At 43.3% G+C, this 25,472-nt stretch overlaps 1 protein-coding gene across 9 annotated transcripts in view; it reads left to right on the top strand.

Annotated features, from left to right (window-relative positions):
- Nucleotides 1-19,604, top strand: part of SYNGAP1 (synaptic Ras GTPase activating protein 1) — a 453,461-nt gene extending 433,857 nt beyond the window's left edge. For 5 of the 9 annotated variants that reach the window (XM_088446589.1, XM_088446587.1, XM_088446588.1 and 2 more), the window contains 2 exons: nt 11,072-11,225; nt 17,004-19,604. In XM_088446589.1, coding sequence (XP_088302715.1) covers nt 11,072-11,225; nt 17,004-17,134 — 285 coding nt within the window. In that variant the 3' untranslated portion in view covers nt 17,135-19,604. The remainder of the gene's footprint in view (nt 1-11,071; nt 11,226-17,003) is intronic. The other 4 variants (XM_088446593.1, XM_088446591.1, XM_088446594.1 and 1 more) reach the window with 2 other exon arrangements.
- The last annotated feature ends 5,868 nt before the right edge of the window (nt 19,605-25,472 follow it).

The following is a 25,472-nucleotide window of genomic DNA, read 5'->3' as shown; positions in this document are numbered from 1 at the left end:
ATATGCATATAGTATATGAGAGTGGATGCTATAGTATGTGTGCCTTGCAGTGACATCCTGCAATGTTGGGGCTGGTGTGTGAAATGCATATGGTATATGAGAGTGGATGCTATAGTATGTGTGCCTTGCAGTGACATCCAGCAATGTTGGGGCTGGTGTGTGATATGCATATGGTATATGAGAGTGGATGCTATAGTATGTGTGCCTTGCAGTGACATCCTGCAATGTTGGGGCTGGTGTGTGATATGCATATGGTATATGAGAGTGGATGCTATAGTATGTGTGCCTTGCAGTGACATCCTGCAATGTTGGGGCTGGTGTGTGATATGCATATGGTATATGAGAGTGGATGCTATAGTATGTGTGCCTTGCAGTGACATCCTGCAATGTTGGGGCTGGTGTGTGATATGCATATGGTATATGAGAGTGGATGCTATAGTATGTGTGCCTTGCAGTGACATCCTGCAATGTTGGGGCTGGTGTGTGATATGCATATGGTATATGAGAGTGGATGCTATAGTATGCGTGCCTTGCAGTGACATCCTGCAATGTTGGGGCTGGTGTGTGATATGCATATGGTATATGAGAGTGGATACTATAGTATGTGTGCCTTGCAGTGACATCCTGCAATGTTGGGGCTGGTGTGTGATATGCATATGGTATATGAGAGTGGATGCTATAGTATGTGTGCCTTGCAGTGACATCCTGCAATGTTGGGGCTGGTGTGTGATATGCATATGGTATTTGAGAGTGCATACTATAGTATGTGTGCCTTGCAGTGACATCCAGCAATGTTGGGGCTGGTGTGTGATATGCATATGGTATATGAGAGTGGATGCTATAGTATGTGTGCCTTGCAGTGACATCCAGCAATGTTGGGGCTGGTGTGTGATATGCATATGGTATATGAGAGTGGATGCTATAGTATGTGTGCCTTGCAGTGACATCCAGCAATGTTGGGGCTGGTGTGTGATATGCATTTGGTATACGAGATCAGACAGAATTGTCTTTACAATGTTATATTGGGGCCTGGTGTTGTCATAGAAACTCTATTTTGGAAATAGAATTTCTAGTTTGAGCTTGTCTTTACAATTTAGGCCAGTGAATCCCAAACTCGGCCCTCTGGACACCTTAACAGTCCAGGTTTTAAGGATATCCCTGCTTAAGCACAGGTGACTTAAATTAGTACCTCAATCAGTTTGATTATACCTTCTTGTCACAAGCATGGATATCTTTAAAACCTGGTGAGAGATGCAGGGCTATAACTAGGGTACTGCCACCTGTGCTATAGGACAGGGCACCGCAGGGCAGGGGGCGCTGTTTGGGCCTGTCCATTTTCCTGTTTATTACCATTCTCACTTGTAGTTTCCTCTTCTTTTATCCCCAGCATCTCCTGGCTGCCCCTGTCTCTTCCCTGGCCATTCCCCATGAGGCCATGGCCCTTTTTCAGGTGCACTATCTTATATTCCTATTTAAAAAATGGGGTGGTGGTGGTTTGGTGCCCAATGCTCTCTCTGGCACAGGGCACCAAAAAAGTCTAGTTACGGGCGGCTCTGGGGAGATGTATCAAGCCTTGGCAAGAGATAGTGTACAAGTGGCCCAAAGCAACCAATCCGCTTCTAACTGTCATTTATCTAACGCAGAGTATGAAATAACAGAGAGAAGCTGATTGGTTGCTATGGGCAACTCCTCCATATCTCTCTCCGAGGCTTGATACATCTCCCCGCTGGACTATTAAGATACCTTATAAGACCGAGTTTGGGAAACCCTGATTTAGGGTCTTCATTTTGTGTATGTAGCATGAGATTGGATAGTATTTTCCTCTGAATATTGGGCAGGTAAATTAGACTCTTATCACTTTGGATATGTAATATGAATTTGGGTAGGGGACAATCACTGAGTGTAAATGTCTCCTGTCTGGGAGAGGCCTGGAGAGGTGATGCAGATGACTACCCTGGGGGCGGAAGCAGGCTCTTCTTGTCATTAGGCCCCTAAAGTGCAGCGATTCTCAGAGACTACTGGCCTCGCCCCCACCCTAAGCACCCGCAGATTAGCTGTATCATTTCCCCATCCTGTCCACTTCATTAGGAAGGGAGAGGAATGCGGGAGAACCACCTACTCTTTTGGGGGTCCGAGGGGCTACCCGAAACATCAGGAGACTGCCGGGAGAGTAGGTAAGTATGGGATAGGATCGTCTTCAGAATGTCCTACATTCTGCTATATTCTCATTGCTATGTGGTATAGTGGGTAATGCACAGCTGAGCGCCTCTCTGTCTGTGCAGCGTTTGTGGTATATGTTTGCCTTGCACGGGAACCAGTTGTATATAACAGCGGGTGATGCACACTGAACGTATCTACACTTGAGACAGAATGGGTGTAACGGAATTGTAGCAGGGCGTTCACACGTAGATTTGTAAAGTTGTGCATATGCGTAGTTATAGTTATGCCTAACTTAAGACATATATTTTGCACATATTGGGGCTGATTCTGAGATGAGAGCAAATTAAACAAAGCAAGAAACTTTGGGGTCTATGTACTAAGCCTTGGAGAGAGAGAAAGTGGACCTAGATAAAGTACCAACCGAACAGCTCCTGTCACTTTACAAGCTACGGGGGAGATGTATGAAGCGGCATCAGCGCACGTTACGTGCGCTGATACCGCTTCTCCCCCATGTATGATTGGGGGGCTGGGCAGTAAATGACAGGGGCACTGTTCTCCCCTGTCATTATCGGTGCTGCTATCTACAAGATAGGCAGGGCTACGTATGAACGGTCAGTTCGCCTGACCCTTCCGTCTGCTGCAGCTGTCACTATTGACAGCTGCAGCCTGGCGATGCCCTATCCCCACAGCAGGGGCAGCGCTGTCCCTGCTGCGGTGGCTGCCGGCTCTGGGGGCTGCATGTGGAATCTCGCAATACTCAGTGGAGCCGGCCGGGACTGAGACAGAGCGCATCAGTACTAGGCTGATGCACTGTGGTCTCTAGCGGGGATCGCCGGAGGGGGGAGTTATCACCCTCCCACTCCAGCCGCTGAGACGTTAATACATCATCGTTAGTGCTTCCTGCTTCTCCTCGGTAAAGAGGCGAAGCAGGAAGCGTTATAGAGGCACGTTAAGTGCCAATAAAATACATCTTCCCCTGTGTTTGAAAAATGACAGCTAGGAACTGATTGGTTGGTACTTTATCTCCGTCCACTTTATCTCGAAGGCTTAGTACATAGACCCCTTTGCACCTGGAACAAACCATGTAGCAATGTGAGGTGTACAAATACATTTATTATTTTTGCATGAAGGGTACATACTTGCTGCTTTTGCATGTAGCACACAAATGCTGAGCAGCTTTACCGTTACACTGCAAGTTAGATTAGAGTTTGGATAAACCCCTCCCAAATCTAACTCTCTCTGCACATATTACACCTGACCCCTCCCCCCCCCTGTAGTGCAGCATGGTTTAACCCAGGTGCAAAGTTATTCTCTCTTTTCTGCTTTGCTCCCACCTAAGAATCAGCCCCATTATAGGGATAGTGCAAGTGCGCACTGACAATAGTAAGTGCTAGGAAACGTAGGGACGGTTCACTCGCCGAGCTGTTCAAACATTTATTTACGGGCAAATATTCGCATTGTTTGGACTCATAATGTGGTGTGGTGGTCCTTGTGATAACTCGTATAGCCTCTTCATGTCGGTAGAGTCTACATCAGATTAGGTGGTATTGCCTACAGAATGTCTTGCAGTGATTTATTTCTTTGCTTTGTGATAGAGATCTTCCATTTCTGATATGATGCATGAGATTGGAAAATATTTCCTTCAGCATGTCCTGTAGTGATATTCTGCCATATTGTGGTTGGCTACGTAACACAGACTTTCTATTTTGGATACGATGACATGTGATTTTACAGTACTTCCTTCATTATATTCTGCAGTGAATTCCGCCATTTTGTGGCTGGCTAGGCGATAAAAACTCTCCATTTTGAATCTGGCACATGAGATTAGACGGTATTTTCTCCAGGGCATCCTGCAGTGGAATCCTGTCACATTGTGTTCTGATTTATGATATCACTTTCAGGCCCAAATGTAACAGCCTGAGAGTTGCGCGCAGCGAAACATTTTCGTCATGTGACCGCTCGATTCAAAATCCAAAATTTGTTTCAAGGCAAAAACCAGCCTGGTTTTGCCTTTTAATAAATTTTGCCGCTTTAAATCTAGCGGCCACATCGCCAAAGTCTCGTCGCTGCGTGCACCGCGCGTGGTATTACTTGTCGTTGTTGATTTTGTGACACAGACACTCCATTTCGGATACGTATTTTTAGCACCAGGTAATTTGGTCAGTGGTACTGATTGCTTACTGAGGCACATCACAGGGAATAGTGCACAGTGTGACAATGTCACATTGGCAGGCTTCTAGACAGATGCCAATTAGGATGATTAGGGCACAGGTAGACTGATTGCAATTAGCGGCTGTTTACAGGAGGGCAGTGCTGGTACAGGCTCATCCCTAACAGTCTCTGCTGTTACAGATATAGCCAAGCGTCTTTGCCACAGATCTCTCTGGCTACTTTGTCAAAATAGACTAATGTCAAATGGTTTTAAAACTGCTTTTATACATCAACACCTGCTCCAGGGTTTGCCAGGAATCAGGAGTATGTGCTCCAGCACTTCGGCACGGAAAATGTGCATTTTACCTCAGATGTGTCTTCATACATGTAGCCTCAATACGTCCCACAGCGTGACTTGCCTGGCGTGAGTCAGCCGCCAGGTACCGTGCTACTCTGCTAGCGTCGGGCGTCTTTTTCTGCTGAAAAAGTGGCAATGCGTTGTGACTAGGACGCGTGTGCAATCTGTGCTAATTAACGTGATATGTGACACTTGTACAGTATATCTGTGCGCGCCTGAGTCTGTATATGAAGCACAATGGAACGTGGAGTGAAAAAAGCTGCGACCGCTACATTGTAGCACTTTGTATACAGATTCAGGGACTCAGTCGCACACAGGTAAGTCGCTTCACATTGCAACTCAGATGTATTTTTGTCAAAAAAGTCGCCAGGTGCTAGCAGAGTCTCACAGGACCTAGCGCGCCGAAAGGGGCTTTTTTGTCGAGACTGCAATAAAGACGTATAAGTACATATCTGTAGGTGCAAAAGAAACATCTGGAAACAGACATATTTACCGTTATGTCCCAATCTGCATAGCCCGCCGTTGCGTCCTCGCGCTCTCGCTTAGCTTGGCCTGTGTGAGAATGCCCCTTTACAACACAGTTACACCCCGTCAGTCGAAACTGTAGATGCTATCGAAACGCTTATGACTCAAAATTACCCCATACAGAAATGTAGGTGCACGGGTAGCGCGACACTGGGCGCACTCTGCAACGGTACCTTCAGTTGGCGTTAAATGTTCTACCTACAACTCTCAACGTCTTTAGGCCAGAACTTCCTGTTCCTTTAGGTGTCACCACGTTGAGGCTTCTCTTGTGCCTTCTGCACAAATGACTTCCACTAGAGACAAAGAAAGGATTTCACCTTCAGGTCACATGACCGAGGAGTCTGACATTCTGGGGCTGATGCTAAGTCGCATGAAAGTGGCCGGTGTTGCGGGCAGCCGTGTTCGCCAGATTTACTACCTTATGCTGATGCGTGCATACGTACTCCTAATGCGGGAGTAGGTGCGTCTGCAAGCGGAAAGCCGCGTCGCCCATCGGTTTTATCCCAGCCCCATGCTAGGTGCAAGACTCATAATCACGTGGAGCTTTTGACACACGCTCATGGCACTCCCGCAAGTCAGGGTGGTAACGTGCGATCACATTGCCACCCTCCGTTTTGGTTCACTTTCCAAAACACCAGATCCGTACAAGTTCCGTCCACTTCAGAATAGAACAGACATATATAAAACATGCTTAAATTACTTGAAAGGAACATTCTTGCAAAAAAAAAAAATCAACACAGATTTCCACACAATAGCGTTGATTTCACCTTTGCTAGGCAACCTAAGCAGTGTCGAACTGAGGCATGAAAGGCCCACCAGGGAAAGCACTGGTAGGGGCCTATGCTTAAAGGGTGTGGCCATCCATCACAGAGGCTTGGCCAATCATTATAAAGGACATAGCCTGCAGACAACATGAATACTACAGTGCATGGTCTGTCTGTTCATCCATATTCCTGTATACCAAGTAACTGACCCTGTAATAGAGGAACAATGTATAATTTCAGTGCACTGTCTGAAAACTGATAGGAAGAGGAGGTGGGGCCCTCAGGCACTGGGGCCCACCGGGGATTTCCCCTGTACCCCTGTGGGCCAGTCCAACCCTGAACCTAAGCAGCTATAGTCCACCAAGTCATCACCATCGAAGCGTACTTGCACCTCTGTATAGCAAGTGCAACCGATATGCGCATTTTGAACATCATTACAGGTCTGCACGGCCAGTATCTGCGTAAACACGCCGTCACGGAACTTTGTCTTCTTCGTCTCTTCCCAAACCAGTCCGACCACTTAGGTCGTGAGGATCGATGCGTGCATAAGTCTCTGCATTTGATTGCGCTTCTTTTTTGAGCATATACATACAAAAGTTCACACAAAATACGTTACGCAATCATGTGTATGTACAACTTTGCATCAGCCCCTCTGTCTGTTGGAGCGTTAAAAAAAAAAAAAAAAAAAAGCTTTACAGCGCTAAATGTACTTAAGAGACTCAAAGAAAAGTGAAGGTATGCAGAGACTAATGCAGTGTATCACTCATGAAATAATCAACGCAATCTGATAGACTTGGAACAAGGAATGATTGTTGGCGCTCATAGCAACGGTACGGTGATCAGCAGAGCCGTAACTAGACTTTTTGGTGCCCTGTGCCAGAAAGAACATTGGCGCCCCCCTCATTTTTCAAAGGGACATAATGCACCCAAAAAAAGGCCATGGCTTCATGGGAAAGGGCCAGGAAAGAGATAGGGGAGGCCAGGAGATGCTGGGGATGAAATAAGAGGAAGCTACAAGCAAGAATGATAATAAACAGAAATTTGACAAGCCCAAACGGTGCCCCCTGACCTGTGGTGCCCTGTGCGATGGCACCGGCCGCACTACCCTAGCTACAGCCCTGGTGATCAGCCAAACAGCACTGGGGAATTGTTTGAGGGCACCAGTTGTACACAGAGTGGACCAGCAGGCAAAAAACTAAGTCTGATCACAAGACCTGTGGTCATAAACGGCTACTGGGTCCTGGAGCGGAACGGAGAGTGGGCAGGCTTGTTCAGTCTCCCAGACGGGCAACAGTGCATCACATTACAGATAGTCTGAATCAGGGACCAGTTCAGATGGCCTCTCAGTGAACAGTACGCCGCACATTACACCGTATGGGCTACAGAAGCAGGCGGCCTGTCCATGCACCATTGCTATCTGCTGCAAACAGGGTGAAACGCCTCCATGAATTGGACAGTAAATGATTGGAAATGGGTTATGTGCTCTGACCGGTGGTAGGGTGCGGATATGGAGATAACAGCAGAAAAGCATGGATCCTTCTTGTACGGGCACGACTTCAGGCTGGCGGAGACAACATTATGCAGAAGTAGTTCATCGCATTTGGGCTAATATTCCCCACAAAAACATAACGGCAGTTAGTTGAATCCATACCTAGAAGAATTCAAGCTATATTAAGAGCAAAGGGTTGCCCAACAAAGTACTGGCCCGGCAGTCATAATAGTTTGGCCTCTCAGTATATATATATATATAGATATATAGATAGCGTGAGGTGAGCTTAGTTTGGTAGCACCCCTCTGTCAGTGCCGTGTTTGGGTTCTAGCTAAGGGTGTTCAGCCAGCAACTGCTTTTATTCACAGCAGACCAAAACCTGAATACAATAACTGCCTAGCTCCTATCAGGGCACCGTGTCACTCCTGGAACCCTCTCTAAGGTGTGCGGGTAACTGTCTTAGCAGCCTCTCTCTGGTCTCTGCTGTCCCTAATGTGTGTGCAGCCATATCGTCATCGACAGTCCCGGCGGGGGTGCCAGCATCGGCAAGTGGGAGCGTCGCTGGTCGTTTCTCACATGCACACTAGCCGATATTTTGAACGATAACGATATCGTTCAGTCGTTCAAAATATCGTCTAGTGTGTACGCGGCTCAGGCTTGAAAGAGCCTCTCTCCAGTCCTGCCCCCTGTAAGACACACAGCTGCTTGCAGGTCTCTTCTGGGCTGCCCATAACGTGTGGCCACACACTATTTTATTCTTGGACAGGTCCTTAACAGGTGGCCAACCAGGCCCACCTCAGGGCCGGCTCTAGGGGTGTTCGACCAGTGTGGTCGAACAGGGGCGCCACCCATAAAAGGCGCACCCCTCCCCAACATCCTGATTTCAGCGGGACCGTACTGTCCACCCGTGGGCCGAATTGGGCCGCGGGTAGTCAAATCGGGAGGTCGGGGACCCCCACCGACGCAGCTGTGCGGCGGTGCCGGACCCCGGAGTCTGAATGGATGCTGCGCGCATGCGTGCGTCATCCATTCAGTGATGGGAGAGGGCTGGAGGAAGCCCAGCTAGTGAGGCTTCCCACCCCCAGCCTGACGTTTGGATACGTGCCATGCGGGCACACCTCCAACAACGTCACATGGGAGGCGTGGCCTATGGTAATTAGGACACGCCCCCATTTCCGCCGATGTAGGGGACAACTAGAGAGAGCCGGCACAGGGTGCTCCGACCCCTGAAGCCGGTCCTGGCCCACCTAGCCTGTAATCTACCCCCTCTTTCCACAGCTTAAATACCCATCCACTTAGCCCATTAGCTGGCACTAGAACCTTATTCTTTCAGTTCGAAGTGGTGGGCGCCTCTTTCCATCTTGGTTAATGTCACGTGTGGAATTGGAGATTCTGGCATGGACGGTCTGTGTTCCTTTCCTAAACTGAAGAAATGCAGACAAGACATTAAGCATGGACATTATCTCATTATAGGAGAAACACTCTTGGGGCTGATTCTGTGCCGCGCTGATCTCGCTTTATGGGCACAAATGGCGAGTGTTTGTATGCAGATCATGCTCTTTCTTCCTTTATCATCATTAAAAATGTCAGCAAACATGTATAAACTTTTGTTTTGAGTCACCTATCCCACTGTATAGCGTCACATGTCTAACAGCAGCTCAAAGCATTGGTCCCTGTGCCACCATGTGACTCTCCCAAGTCCACCATATCGCACTGTCCTGTATCAACTAGCGGACATGGACGTGGCACTTCTGGGCCCTTGGTAATGTCAGAAGACTCATTGTCATTGACAACTGCTGTCATCGAGCCACTTTCCTCTTTCAGTACTCAGAGTTTGATACGATTCTTGACGACGCTTGTCGCTGTAGTACAATAGCCATACGTAGCTTGTCCTGTGTGGAGCTTTCTTAACTACAATGTCTGGAGTGGTTCTTTCTGTAGCATGTATCCTTCCCTCATCCTTGTTATGGTGCGTACAGACAGGACGATCGACAATGATAACGATATATCGTTGCTCGATCTCCCGTGTGTGCTGGACGATCGATATCGATCATCCAGCACACCAACGACTATAACGTAGACGCGGGTCCCTATAGTAACCTGGTCGATATCGATCAGGTTGACCTGCATGTGCGGGCGATGGTCGATATCGACCATTCATGCCCGCGCATCGTTGGTGAGCGAAAAATGCACGATACGAACGATAATGATATGATCGATATCGTTAATATCGTCCATTTAAATCGTACCGCGTGTACGCACCATTACAGTTTCTCTTATACACAGGCCTTTATACTCCAGAACAATTGCAGTTTTATTAAGTCCAGTTTCCTCATTTAGATTCCCACCATAAGTGTTTCAGTGGCTTGTACGTATATCAGTGGAACAGCTTTGTAATTGCTGGTGTGTAATGAATAAATTTAAATTATATGCTTCTATAATGGCCTCAGTCTGCTTACCGTCCATCCCCTGCTGTATGTCGTCATATACCCTGTTATACCCAGAGATATTCTCCTCCAGTGCTTTCAGAACCTCCAACTTACTCGGTGTCATTAAACAAGTGTCTTTGTCAATCCCTTTTGGAATCTTTTGTCAAAAATGTTTTCTCTTTGGCAGTTTCCTGGTAACAATAAACGTGCTTCCTTGCAGCAGCTTCTGTATCATATCCTCTATTACTGCTCCCCCCTCATTGGCTAGCACGTTACACTCACTCTCCAGAGCCTGATTGAAATGTTCCAGGTTCTCTTTCATCTGTTTTTACTGTTCCAGCTGCACAGACAGGTTCCCAGCAGCTTGTGTATGTGTCTGTGGCTGTGTCTGTTCCAGCTCTTTGATTTAGGATTTAATTTACCACTGTCTTGTCTGCAGCTCTTTTCACAATCTCTATATCATCGTGCCGTTTGTAACCCTACATTAGTCTCCAGAGCCTCTTCGAGCTACCCAAGGCCGGAGCTTTGATCTCTGTATCGTGAGAATCTGCTTCCGCTCATTCACTTTCTCCTGCGTTTTCTCCCAGCTTTTGTCTCTTTGGCCTCATTGAGCTTGTCCCCCTCAACATAGCTTGTTGGCTATGAAGACATACTCACTTTAAGAACCTTAATTTCAGACTATTTTCATTCCACGGTCCATGATTCAGAGATTTACATATAGCTGATATTTACGCAAATCTCCAACGCTTAATGATCTGCACATGGCCAGGAGCCGCACTGCGCATATGTAGATCTGGCCCTGCGATGTCGCAGCTTGATTGACATACTGCTGTCGTTTTGGCACAGCGATGGGGAGCGTTTCAGAAAACGGGGCGGTGGCGTGACGGCTCTGTTTTCTGGACGTACCGAAGCTAGTGGCTGCATCCTTGATTTTGCCAGACAAGTAACATGAGAGTTGCTCAGATGTCCGATGTTCATCCGACACTGCATCTTAGGATGCAGCCATCGGGTCACAGAAGCCAGCAGTGGGCATCTTTTTACTGAAGACGCTTCCTGCAGCTTTTGCATACTGAGCTAAGTCTCTGAATGTGGCCCAGAGACTCTTATAAATTCCTATTTTTGTTTTATTTCCTTTTATCTCTCTGTACATTTCTAAGAAGGATATTTCTTTGTCAAGCATTTGTCTTTCATGCAGAATTGGTTCGGGATGCGGTCAGGATGCCGGCGAACAGGATGCAGGACGCCAGTATGCCGACGCCAGAATCCCAACGCCCGTCAGTATGCCGACGCCGCCATTCCAAAGAGATCAAGATACCAACATCGGCATCCCGACCGCCAGCATCCCGATGGTAAGTATGTGGGCTAGGGTTAGGCCAGGGATGGGGGGTTAGGTTTATGGACCTACCGCGGGGGGTCAGGCTGCGGGGGGGGGGGGGGTAGGTTTAGGCATCACTGGGGGGAGGTTAGGGTTAGGCAACCACCAGGGGAGGGTTAGGGGGGAGAGAGGGGGGGGGTTTAGGCTGTGGGGAGGGGGTGGATTGGGTTAGGCACCACAGGGGGAGGTTAGGGTTAGGTACCACCCGGGCGGGGTTAGGTTTAGGGTGCGTGAATAGGGGGACAGGTTTAGGCACCACCAGGGGGAGGTTAGGGGGGAGAGAGGGGGAGGGTTAGGATACGGGGAGGGGGTGGATTGGGTTAGGCACCACCGGGGGGGGTTAGGGTTAAGTACCACCCGGGCAGGGTTAGGTTTAGGGTGCGGGAAGGGGAGGTAGGTTTAGGCACCACCAGGGGGAGGTTAGGGTTAGGCACCACCAGGGGTGGGTTAGGAGGGGGGGGGTTAGGCTACTTACCGGCCCCTATCGGGATTCTGAACATCGGGATGCCGGTGTCGGTCTTATGACCGTCGGCATGCCGACCACCAGTAAATCGTATGTAGCCCATTGAGTCTTATGATCAAACAATCACTTTATTCATTTCAGGCAGACCAATAAAAGTGATTTAAAATCAGTCACTTTTATACAGTAAGCAAAGGTAGTTGGCTGAGAATGTATGGTGCTACACTAACCGGCATTTGCCATAGTAAATCTCGCTTTATTTTTTTTTTTTCTAAAGTCTCCTAGTTTGCACAGGTCCTAGACCACATCCAAGATTCATAAACCTTTCAGACTATGAGCCTGATTCATTAAGGATCACGATTGCTAAAGCGTACGCAGACAGACGATGGTTGCGTACTGTGCATGCATCACAGTGCGCTTGTGCGAAGGCACCACTGCGATCACACAGATCACGGTAAGCCATCGCAGAGTGATTGACAGGTAGTCAGCGTTTGGGGGTGGTAAGTGGGGGGGGGCGGTCGGAGAAACGCAGGCGTGTCTGTCTGTTTGAACGCCGTTGCATGGGCGTGCATAAATTAGCCAGTGCGTTGGCATACGCAGCCTGAGGTTAGCAATTGCTGAGTAAGGTCAGGGCTGCTGTAATTCTGCGCGAGGGACCGATGGTACTCGATGTTACCCATGTTTGTGGAGGTCTGCAAGGTATTACGGATGTGAGATAGCGGTAGTGGGAGGCTGTGGGCGTCTATGATGGCAGTGCGACGACATTGCGATAGCAATCATTAGCATATTTTCGCAGCAGACCTGCGTGCGATTACGGAGCTGATATCGCAATAGCGATCCTTAATGAATCAGGCCCAGTGTATTTTAGTATTCTTACTGAACACATTAGAGCCACAGTACTAATACTTTCCATTTCATTAAACTCTTTATAGTCTTCACTGTCACCAGTTATTAAGCATTTGCAACTTGAACAACTCACAGATACACCAGTGGTCTTCTCTCCCTCCCTCCACCCTCAAATATAAACATGATCCACTTGATACTGGAAATGTAAAACATTTCCTTAGTGATTAAACCCTGTATCACCTTGTAAGTCTTCACATACGCATTAAATATTTTGTTTTTAAACAACACTTCAACTGAAGACTTGGGGCGACTTTTGCAAGCCACAGATTCTCCACGATTTTGACCACGAAATTTAAAATGGCAATAATATTAAATGCAGAAGCCACCGCTTAGTTAGCCTTTGGGCACTCACAACCTCCGGGTTCGTGTAGTAGATTCAGGTGCACTCCCGAGTTTTACACTCCTGCTGTGCACAAAGCATCCCAAGTTTTGTTGTGTTCATCCACGTATTATTGGTATAGATCCTCCAATGCAAGGATTTTCTCCACTATATTGTAATTGAAGAACTGGCTGGAGTAGCAGCATTCCATCAGTCCCGTGTTTTGGGGCATATGGGAAAGATTTCTGGACTGCACACCCTGAATATATATATATATATATAATGGGAGGTGCTACCTGATGAGACAAATTGCAGGCACAAAAACAGACAAATCTCAGGTGCACAACTCCAAATTATTAACAATATATAAATGCAATAAAATTTTGCAATCAATAGAGGTTTTTAGCATAATCTTGGCCAAGGTTATGGGCCTACCCACCATATCCAGGTAACCTCTGTAGGGTAGGTCCCTAACATTCTACGATTCAAATTTAGAGCACAGGACACCCCCAAACTAGCCCAGCTAAGCCGCCCCAGGGCACCGTGTTTTGGGGCCAATTAATGTTCTCCAGCCAGCAGACCTTTCAACATAGAAGTGCCGTAATTCATGGCAAACCAGGTACCGCTTCACTTCTTAAACCCCTCTCTAGCAAGTGTGCAGTGATTCCACTTAGCATCCTCTCTCTGGAATCTTGCTGTCTCTCAGTTTCTACATTTCAAGCCAACTTAAGTGGAGGTACTCCGATAAGTTTCCACAATTGCAGTAGAGCTGTTGTCAGCTGCTGATCTCATACATGGCTCTCAAACAACAATACACAAACAGAAGCTGCCCAATCAACTTATAATTTCGCAGCAGGTGCTAGAATGGGTGGGATCATTTAGAATTTAGACAACAGAAAGAAAATTTCCCAGCACTCTGCTGTAAACCAGTAAAAAAAAAGCTGCTGTTCTTTTTGTATGTAAAACGAGGAAATCTCAGCTACACACAACTTATTGTGCTGTATATGTTCATTACATCATCCTTAATATAATTCTACGTTTTGTAGCATAAATACTGTTAAAAAAAAAAATAATATCCACAGAATTACACGTAAGCGGTCCGGCATTAATATTCCTCTTGAATGCTGGTCACAAGATGCAAGTATAGACGACGCGTTTCACGTTACTATGTCAGTTATTGTATTTCAGTATGTAGCATTATAAGGTGATTAGTCACCTGCTTATTCCAGGGACTTCTTCTGAGAGAGTGACCCTAACTCTATGCAGTGAATGTTGATACAGTATAGTAGGTCACATATTAATGTATTTAAATTAAGAGAAAACGTACTTGGTGGTACCTCCAAAATGGCAACAGAAAGAACAGCTCTCCTGAACAGATCCCTCTATGGGATTTGCGAGCATTTGCATCCAAAAACAAGCTTACCGTAGAAATGGCACATTTACATTTTTATTTGCGTTGCGCATATTTTAAGGTGACTGGAACATGTAAATATGTATGCATTAAATTATATTTAAAGTCCATCGGTGACACATTGGAGATGCCATTCATCATTATCATCATCACTTGATGATGAATGGCAACATTTAATGCATCATCTATGCTCTTCTCTATAAAATGCACATTTGCGCAAAGTAGGGACTTTTCATAAGATCATTTTTGCGGCGGCTTATAAATGATCCTTAATGGAAAAAATAAATAATAACAGACTCTGCGGTCAACCAAAAGAAACATACAAGGAGCAAGATTAGTCATTATAAAGGTAAAGACAATAATTGTAATAATAATAATTTCCTGTTAGTGAAGCCATTACATAAGTTGGGGGCAAAAAAAGTGATTTTCAGTGCATAGTTTAATTATTTATTCTTGATAGTAATGTTTACACCTTGTCAAAAAAAAAAAATCATCCATCTGTTATTTATATTATACATGCTCGGTAACATTACCAACTAGAAATTCAGCTCAATGTATGTTACACCCCAAGTCTGACCAAACCACACACAGATCCACACAAACTACACCAATTTGTAGCAGACCCCACCCCCTTTCTGCCAGGCTGTGCTTATTTCAGTGGCTGAAAATCAGGACTGTTGGCAAGTATGTTTTTCTAATAGGTCTTTATGTGATCTGACGAGGTTGGTATCAAAACTTTTTTTTTAATCAATTTGTCACTGTCGCTCAGTGGTGGCGGCCATTTTGTAGATTGAGCCAATTAATTAATAATCCCTATTCTTATGAATGTTGGTTCAGCCAATAAAATTGCTGCCTCAATTATGTACCAGCGATGTCTCCACTTTAAGTGCCTTATGCTCTCCATAGCGAATAATACTGGATATTGAGTGGACAGATGTTGCATTTTACTTGTGGATGAGCTATACTGATAACTCGCATCCAGTTGATAATGTTGATGTTTTCCCTTTATTTTACAAATTGTTAATGCTGGCATGGTCCTGTCCTTAGCAGAAGAGGCTGGATTCCAGTAAACTGTAAATACAGCGATAGAGCATCTCAAATTATTTGTGTTTAGACAGAATTGAGAATTTATTTGTAAGAATTGTGCTGTATATGTTCATTGCATCATCCTTAATATATTTGTAGCATAAAAACCTTTTTTTTTTTTAAATAAATAAAATTATCCACAGCATTACACGCAAGCAGTCCGGCATTAAATATTCCTCATGAATGCTGGTCACAAGATGCAAGTATAGACGACGTGTTTCACATTACTATTTCAATTATTGTATTTCAGTATGTAGCATTATATGTGTGTTTTTGCATCAAATGGATAAATAAATTATAGGTAGCTTACATTTTTGTATGGCTAAACATACCTGTGCACACTTAAAGGTGATATGAAAAAAAACTTGTGCATTTGTTTACATTTACAGTGTAGTAGTTTATTTCATATTTATGGAGTGTCAGGGGATGGATAGATTATTGAGTTGGTGTTAAAGGGTTCTTTAGACAAATTAAAAACATACATAAATGAAGTAAGTAAAATAACAGCATAGACGTATTAAATGAAGGAAGCCCATTTCTCTGGTACTAAAGCCATCCAGCTGGTGATAGTTGTCGCCAGATATCTCCATTATAAAATAGACAGCAGAGTTGCCTCACAATAAAAAAAAGTTTTATGAAAATAATATTTTTCTTTCTTGATTTGTACTAATTTTCCTAATTTTATATATTTTTTTTGGAAAGTTGAACTGAAACAATAAATAAAGGAAAATATAAGTTAATGAACAAGCAAATGAGGGGGGGGGGGGGCTGAAAAAAGTGACGCCAGGGCCCCACATATTCTAAAATTGACCTTGCATGGCCCCATTCAATGGGTGCTATATATATATTCCATAAAAGAGATTTAAAATGTTAATTTAAAAATCATATATATTATAAAATATTAAAAATATACTGGAAAATATAATGTTTCAAATCTACTTTAATATACAGAGAAATTCAGTCTTTTATTATTCTAAATTTCCTCTGAATTCGCAGTGAGGCTACTCCATGTATACATTACCTCTTCCCATTGTACATTATATTACTTATCAAATATCCATCTCTGCTTGTCTGCATCCATCTGCTCCCAACTACTAATACCAGTGCCAAGCTGAGCTGGCCCCGTTCTTTTCGCTTGGTCAGATCAACAAAGTGTAAAAGTGAATAATTTTCACACTGATTTTATTTTGCCAAAGTGAATTGAGGAACCTAGTCACTATTTTGGACAAAAACACCATCTTACTCTACACCGCTAGATACATTTCCTGGATAAATGAGACAGATGAGGCCAAGTCCCATATCTAACCCAGCCCATTTTTCAGAAGGGCAATTGGGACTAACTTACAAAAATTTGAACTCATGACTCTCTAATGATTGTAATGATCACAATAATTGTATAAAAAATGATTGTACCTCATCTCTTTAAACTGGTTTACGTGTTTTTTCAAAAGAAAAAAATAGATCTATGTATATGCACTGTTACTGTATATTAAATGCATCTATTTGTTGTACTCGTGTATGGATGCATTACATTTGTAAGTAAGCTCTCTCTCCACCTCTCCCACTACAGGAGAAGAAGTTTCCCTCCGTGGGTACAGCAGACCCGCGTCTGAGGCTGGCGACTCCATGGAATGGGGCCCTTCCACCTCTGCCTCCTCGACTCCAAATCACAGAAAATGGAGACTTTCTAAACTCAAGTGACCATCACTAACCGGAGCTGAGGGGTCCATCCCGGAACCTGGGGGGAGGAAGAGGGACTGGGGATCCCCCACTGAGGCGTCTGTCCAGAGGCCTGAGGGGGTGGGGGCTGGCAACCCCTTTTCATCCCTAACTCTTACACCCTCCCTCTGTGCCGTCCAGACCTGCGGCCGACAATCTGTGTGACCCCGGACACGTGGGAAGTGGAGAGGAGAGAGAAGGGGACAACGCACTGAACTTATCCTAAACATATAATTCTATTTCCTAAGCCTTTATTATCTTTAGACTCAATCTATCAATTCCTCTGTTCACATATGCCCCAAACTTTCCCACTTTCATTGACCCCTTTAAGTCTCCCCCTCCTCGCTCTCTGTCTCAGGTCTTGAGGACCTGGGATTCGCACTGACAGATCTGCACTGTAGGGGATACCTCCCTAACCCATTTGTCCTATCTGCATATTCGCATTCCTTTACCCTCAACCTTCATATTCTCCGTGAACACCTCTCACATACTTACATTCCTTTCCACTGCTCTGCTATCAGCTATCCAACATCATCATCATTATCACCTGTCTTCTTCACACCTGAACCTCCTTTCTTGTACGAAACGAGCAGATGCTCACTGAGCTGGCGAGATGAGACTATTCCTGTCTCATGGCGAATTGAGTGACTGGAAAGAGGTTTAGATTAGGATGCTTAAAATTCAAAGTGGAATTAATGGAAAGTACAGTAAAGACCACACGGCCACGTGTAGATGGAGGCCGTGAAGGAGGAGCAGAAGGTTGAGGATCCAGGGGTGGTACGGGGAGGTATAGGATCAGGGGTCAGGAGAAAAACCTAAGGCCTGAAGAAAGCCAAAAGTGACCAATAGAAGAGGTCTAGATACTCTATGAACGAGCTATCAGTGGAGTGAACCCTTTCAGCTGGTTACACAGGTACATAGCGCATTTTACCTCCTTAAATGGGCAGCTGATTTGGGAGACTAGAGATCATTTAATTCTTATGAATATTATTATTGAACTATATTTATTTCTCTAAACCTGTCAGTCCGCGTGGAGCTGAACGAGTGATAGAAGTCTCCCACCCAAAGAGCTTACAATCTTACTCCACTTCCTGTGATACGGGGAGTTTATAAATAACTTGGCCTCAAAGGTCGCATGGAACTTGCATTTGGATGGGGAGGGAGGTGGGAAAGGGAGTAGTTCCACCCATATCAGTGGTTGGTGCCATAACCTGCAGGGCCCCTCTTCACCTCGGTGACAGGAGCAGCTGGGCCTGAAATGAATGTGTCAGTAAAGATATTCTGATTGTATTTGGTTCTTTTTGACGTTCTGTGTAAATATAAAACATTTAAAGAAAAAAAAAGAATTCAGAGTCGTTCTGTGAATCAAGAGCTCAGACAGCAGCTAATTATTTCTGTTATTTATTATGACATATATTTATATATTTACCGATAAGACAACAGGTGCTGCCGTCCATTGTCTGCTCAACATTTCACTACTCCGGTCTCTACACTCATCAGAAGGTCCGGTCATATTTCACCACAGGGATCTCAAGAGCTTACCGTTACAAAAAAAAAAACAGGTCATCATTTTTTTTAAAAAGACAAGGAATGCACACGTTTGGATGAATGCGGAATCCTCAGTTAAAGATTTGACTTAATACCAAAGTGAATAAGAATTAAATTAAAAGTTCAAAAAGTTGGATGGTAGTTAAAGAGGAAGTATAACGTCCGCCTGATATTATAGCAAAACCTACCATTAAATAGCAGAAAATTGTGTGTGCTGCCTTTAAGACCTCCATCTTTGGATCAGAGCCCCAAATTGTTGATTATCACTGAATGGAGAATTGCAAAATAATTGAAATTTTCATAACTTTATGATTCACACAATTTTAAGAATGCCGCAGCCTAAAATGGAGTGAGCAGCAAGTAGCATCACCTGAATCTGTATAACGCAGAGATAAAGACCTTTTAGCACTCCAGTTACCCTGGAACTACATGTCCCAGCATGCTGGATTTTCTGAAGGGTGAGACCCATGATTGGGATTTTCATCATTCTTCTAGTCAAGGTGGATTGGAGTAACTGACTAAAAATACAGAACAGGATAATACTTCCTCTTTAATATGAAAACATATATGCAATTGGCTGTTAATTAGTGCCTGTTTGTGATTGATATTTGATCCTGGACATTTTTCCCCAAAAAATATCTTGATATGCGGCCCATCGGCCTCTGATTGTTGAATCCCACATACTAATATTTTGATTCATGTTAGAATTGCTTTGCAATATGTTTTCTAAACTGTGATATCAACCGTTTCTATAGGTAGGACCCTCTGATGAGATCCGCAGTCAAGCAAAATGTATGCCCACAAATAGTTACTTTGCTTGATAAAATTCCGAAGGCTGCATATCAAAAATATTGGTAACAGGAGAAACTACACAATATCTAAAGGTGACTAAGCCAAACTTATTTTTGGGTGTATACTTTTTAAAACAATAAAATAAAAAGTTAAATATGTAAATGAATTGTGAACTTGTTATTAACCCTTTTAATTTCTCAACAATTGTTTCAAAAATGTGTTTACTGTTGTAACTAAATGTGTGCAGCCATTGGGACAAAAAAAGCATACGGAGTTTCGAAAATAACACTCGTTTCATGCCTTGGATGTCATGAGGCGTAGCATGTGTGATATGGTGCTTTGGGAGGGGACATACTGTTTGCCTCAGGGGATTCTCATAAGCCATTTTAATTGATGTCATTGTTCTTAAAAAGTTTTAAATCTGTCACTTGAAATTTGTGAAGGATCCGTACACAGGTGTATAGATTACCCCAGATAATGGTATCCCAAGTTCCCCAAAACAGATGTAGTCAATTACTTCTCTTAATGGTGAAGCATTATTTAATTACAAAAAGAATAGAAACTGTATTCAAAAAAAAATTATTTAACCAGTTGGTGTGAACAAAGAATTGCACATCTACACATGGTCATTTTGCTGTAACAGTCACATAGGCATCATAAAATAATAAAACAAGTAAAAACAGTTACTATGTAGGTTTTTAGCACCACCTTGTATCATCCACCACAACCTACCAATTAACCACTTGCAGCTGACTAACTGATAATGAAATTCTTAGACTATGAGATTTTTTTTTTTCAGAAACAGGACCATCGTGTCAAATCTTAAAAATTCCTATTCAGCCTTTTTCTCTAGCTAGAGTAGTATGCTACTGTCTCCGGATCTCTGACAAAAAACGTATATAAGGAAAATGTTAGTTGAAAAAAATCTTATTTAATATTTTAAAACATAATATAAAAAAGAGAAAAAGAATGAGCAATGGCCACCACAACTTACCAATTAAACTACTTGCAGCTGACTTACTGATAATGAAATTCTTAGAATGAGATTTTTTTTTCCATAAACAGGACCATCATTTCAATTCTTAAAAGAGAAGAATTAATTTTGAATATACAGATGTGGCTACTATAATGATAACTATATATGTCCTGATGGCAGAGATGAGCATATCTTTTGTTTATAGAAAGAGCAGAAACTCATGTTATTATAATAGATCTATTCATTTCCCTTTTAAATTAATTTGTAAATTTTGATTAAATTGCAGAAGAAGCACCACTAATGTGTCATAATTTTATGAAAATCTTTAATAGCTTTTCCACATTTCAGAAGAAATATATATTTTTTTACCGAAGCTAAAAAAATGTGAAGCTCATCCTCCCAGCTTTCTGCCGTTTCAAGAGTGCAGAATAACTTTGGTGGATATTTTTAGCTGTACTATTGTGCTGTGTAGATATAAAATAAATGAAAGCAGCTTTATCTCACTTTTTCATTATTTTTTATTTTAGTTTTTGCATATAAATAGGTTAACAAAGAGATCAAATCAGCAAAAGTCAATAGGTGTACAGAAAGGCAAACAAAAACAAAAAAATCTTATTCAGCCTTTTTTTCTAGCTAGAGTAGTATGCTGCTGTCCCCTGGTCTCTGACAACAAACCTATATGATAAGGAAAATGTTAGTTGAGAAAAATCTGTTTAAATATATTTTAAAACATAATATAAAAAAGAGAAAAAGAATGAGAAACTGTTAAACGAAAATATTAAAATATAAACCTAAATGGGTATCTAGTAAGCTGAAAACAATATTAAATAATAGCACCAAAATACATTTATATAGATAAATAGTGCCTCTCAGTGGGATAGATCCCTTAACAATAGTTATATATAGTAATATAATCATCTTATAGAGAATACCAAGTATTCCATTGTATCCGACAACCAAATTGAGCAGATTACAGATAAAATATAGTAGCTAGCGCATTCTTCCTTTACCAGCAGTTTCATCAGAGGCATTCATTTTGTCTATGGAAGAGTGTCATTTATTTAACCTGAACCAGTCTTTACTAGTTAATTTGATCGTTGTCTATTGTCTGATTAGATTGAATACTGCAATAATATATACATAATTAATATCATATTAGTTTATTACAGATTAAAAACAGAAACCAATATTACATCTAAAGAGCAGATAATTATCCAAAATAACCCTATATAAAATATGCATAAATTTATAGTGTATACAATATCACAGTCATGTCCTCAACATGTATTCTTCCCAAATCCCATAATAATATAGGGATTATCTAGCCTTTATAGAGAAACCTCTAATTGCAAATGGTGGAAATAAGAAATATATATTTAAGTAACAGAGCTATTTTTCCAGGGCATCGTGCATAAATTGTATTATAATATACTGTAGACCTAGAGTAATGGTCTCATTATTTTTGCATATTGTGGAGAAAATTCAAACTGTTCTAAATGTGCTCACTTAGAAATGTGCTCACTTAAATATGTATTCCATCATTGCCTAAATTATTAATTTTCTGTATTATTTGTGCTCAGTATATACCAGACGAAAAGTATTGGGATTTTTTTTTTTTTTTCCATAAAATAATTTTTTATTGTCATTCAAAGCGTTGGACATCAAAAGTACAATCGTGACTAAACATGGCTTTACAGAGTTGGTTGAGTATTATAGATTACCCATATTCAAAGAAATAATATCTGGACCTCTCCAGGCAGTATACAATTAACTATTATTATTTAGTATAATAAGGTCACTGTAGATCTTATGGAATTTAGTATAATGTGGTCATATTAGATCAAATGAAATTAACCATCCAGTAACCAACATATTGAAAAACAGACAATACATCCGAATAAACAAAATACAATTAAAATAAAAAAGTTTTTGTTCAGAACTGTGTGTCACATAGTTCAAATATTTTAATAAAAATAAAAAGGATGGGCTACCCATGTCCCCCCCCCCTCGCCAAACACTTAAAACAAATTTCTCAATGAGGAAACAAATTTAGGTATCTAGTCTGATTGGAGGATCTCCCGCTGCACATTGTAATAAATACCACAAAGAATTCTGCAATGTTCTATGAAGCTGGAGACGAAGAGCTCTTGAGAGAGTATCCACATAGCTTTCCCACATACCGAAAAATCTTTCTATCTTGACTTCTTTTTCCAACATCACTTTCACCCAACTCAATTTTGCCTTGAAAAGAGCTTGTTGCTGTGGCTGTATGTCTATCCAAGTTTGTAGGATTGTTTTACAAGCTGCTGCAGTTATAGCTAATAATAGACGTTTTCCTCCTGCAGAGGTACGAATATGATCAGGAAGAAGCCCAAATATAGCCCATTCAGGCATCAGTGGAACAAAGTGAATCAAATGATTAGTAACATATGTTCGTACCTGTATCCAAAACCCCCGTATTATTGGGCAAGACCATATACAGTGAAAGATATCTGCTACAGGAGTCAGTTGGAACTCTGATGTGTCTATCAGAAAGCTTTTGTGAGGTGAGATATAGGATCTATGTAGAATATTCAGGAACATAGTAGTGTACAGGCATTTGTCGTAGGATCGATTTAGATCTTCGACCTGCAAGGCTGGAATCTGGAACACCCACAGCATAATTCGCCATAGAATTGTCAGGTATAAAGTAGGGGTGTGCACCGGCCACTTTTCGTGTTTTGGATCTGGATCTTTCTTCGTGTTTTGCATCTGGATTGGTTTTGCCAAAACCACCCTTCCGTGTTTTGGGTTCTGGGTTTTGTGTTTTGGATCTGTATTTTTTTTTAAAAAAGCATAAAAACAGCTAAAATCACAGAATGTGTTGGTTTTTCTGCTCCTATGCTATTATTAACCTCAATAACCTTAATTTCCACTAATTTCCAGTCTATACTGAACACCTCACACCTCACAATAGTGTTTTTATGTCCAAAAGATTGCACCGAGGTAGCTGGATTACTATGCTAAGCGACACGAGTGGGCGGCACAAACACGTGACCCATCTAGGAGTGACACTGCAGTGGCAGACAGGATGGCAGTTTGAAAAACTAGGCCCCAAACTGTACATAATGCAAAGAAAAAAAAGAGGTGCAAGATGGAATTGTCCTTGGGCCCTCCCACCCACCCTTATGTTGTATAAACAGGACATGCACACTTTAACAAAGCAATCATTTCAGCACCAGGGTCTGCCACACGACTGTGGCTGAAATGATTGGTTCGTTTGGACCCCCACAAAACAAGCTGGCAATTAATCTGGCCCTGCACAAACTGGCTCTACGGAGGCAAGATGTCGTCCTCATCCTCCTCATCCACCGATTCCTCACCCTCTTCAGTGTTGTGTACATCCTCATCCTCACAGAGTTTTAACTCGTCCCCACTGGAATCCACCACCACAGGTCCCTCTGTACGTTCTGGAGGCTGGTCTCCCTGGAAGAGCTGATAATTCATTTTGATGAACATCATCTTCTCCACATTCTGTGGAAGCAACCTCCTACGCCTTTCGCTGACAAGGTTCCCGGTTGCACTAAACACTTTTTCGGAGGGGGGGCAACTTAGGTAAAATAGAGCCAGTTTGTACAGGGGCCTCCAAATTGCCTCTTTTTCCTGCCAGTACAGGTATGGACTGTCTGACATGCCTACTTGGATGCTGTCACCGATGTAATCCTCCACCATTCTGTCAATGGTGACAGTATCATATGCAGTGACAGTAGACATGTCAGAAATTGTTGCCAGGTCCTTCAGTCTGGACCAGATGTCCAAACTTGGTCCTGCCTGCCCTGCATCACCGCCAGCGGGTTGCTTAGGATACCTAAGTTTTTTCCTGGCAGCCCCAGTTGCGGGAGAAAATGAAGAAGGAGCTGTTGACGTGTCACGTTCTGCTTCAGCTGACAGTGTTTTCACCAGCAGGTCTTTGCACCTCTGCAGGCTTGTGTCGGCCGGAAAGAGAGACACCACATAGGCTTTAAACCTAGGATCGAGCACGGTGGCCAAAATGTAGTGGTCTGATTTCAACAGATTGACCACCCTGGAATCCAGGCAAAGCAAATGAAGGGCTTCATCCACAAGTCCCACATGCCGAGCGGAATCGCTCCGTCTTAGCTCCTCCTTCACTTTCTCCAGCTGCTTCTGCAAAAGCCTGATGAGGGGAATGACCTGACTCAAGCTGGCAGTGTCTGAACTGACTTCACGTGTGGCAAGTTCGAAGGGCTGGAGAACCTTGCACAACACGGAAATCATTCTCCACTGCGCTTGAGTCAGGTGCATACCCCCTCCTTTGCCTATGTCATAGGTGGATGTATAGGCTTGTATGGCCTTTTGCTGCTCCTCCATCCTCTGAATCATATAGAGGGTTGAGTTCCAACGCGTCACAACCTCTTGCTTCAGGTGATGGCGGGGCAGGTTCAAGAGTGTTTGCTGGCGCTCCAGTCTTCGGCACGCAGTCGCTGAATGGCGAAAGTGGCCCGAAATTTTTCGGGACTCCCAAAGCGTCTCCTGCACGCCCCTGTCGCTTTTCAGAAAATTCTGCACCACCAAGTTTATTATGTGAGCAAAACATGGGACGTGCTGGAATTTGCCCAGATGTAATGCCCGCACAATATTGGTGGCATTGTCAGATATCACAAATCCCCAGGAGAGTCTAAGTGGGGTAAGCCACTGGGCGATGATTTCCCTCAGTTTCTCTAAGAGGTTGTCGGCGGTGTGCCTCTTACTGAAACCGGTGATACACAGCATAGCCTGCCTTGGAACGAGCTGGCGTTTCTGAGATGCTGCTACTGGTGACGCTGCTGCTGTTGCTGCGTAAGGTGATACATCTACCCAGTGGGCTGTCACAGTCATATAGTCCTTAGTCTGCCCTGTTCCACTTGACAACATGTCCGTGGTTAAGTGGACATTGGGTACAATGGCATTTTTCAGGACACTGAGGACACTTTTTCTGACGTTTCTGTACAGTCTCGGTATCGCCTG

The sequence above is a fragment of the Taudactylus pleione genome, unplaced genomic scaffold, assembly GCF_031769625.1.
Source record: "Taudactylus pleione unplaced genomic scaffold, aTauple2 ptg000400l, whole genome shotgun sequence".
Classification (NCBI taxonomy): Eukaryota; Metazoa; Chordata; class Amphibia; order Anura; family Myobatrachidae; genus Taudactylus; species Taudactylus pleione.
The sequence above is the reverse complement of the archived record's forward strand: the minus strand, read 5'-3'. Positions and strand labels throughout refer to the sequence as shown.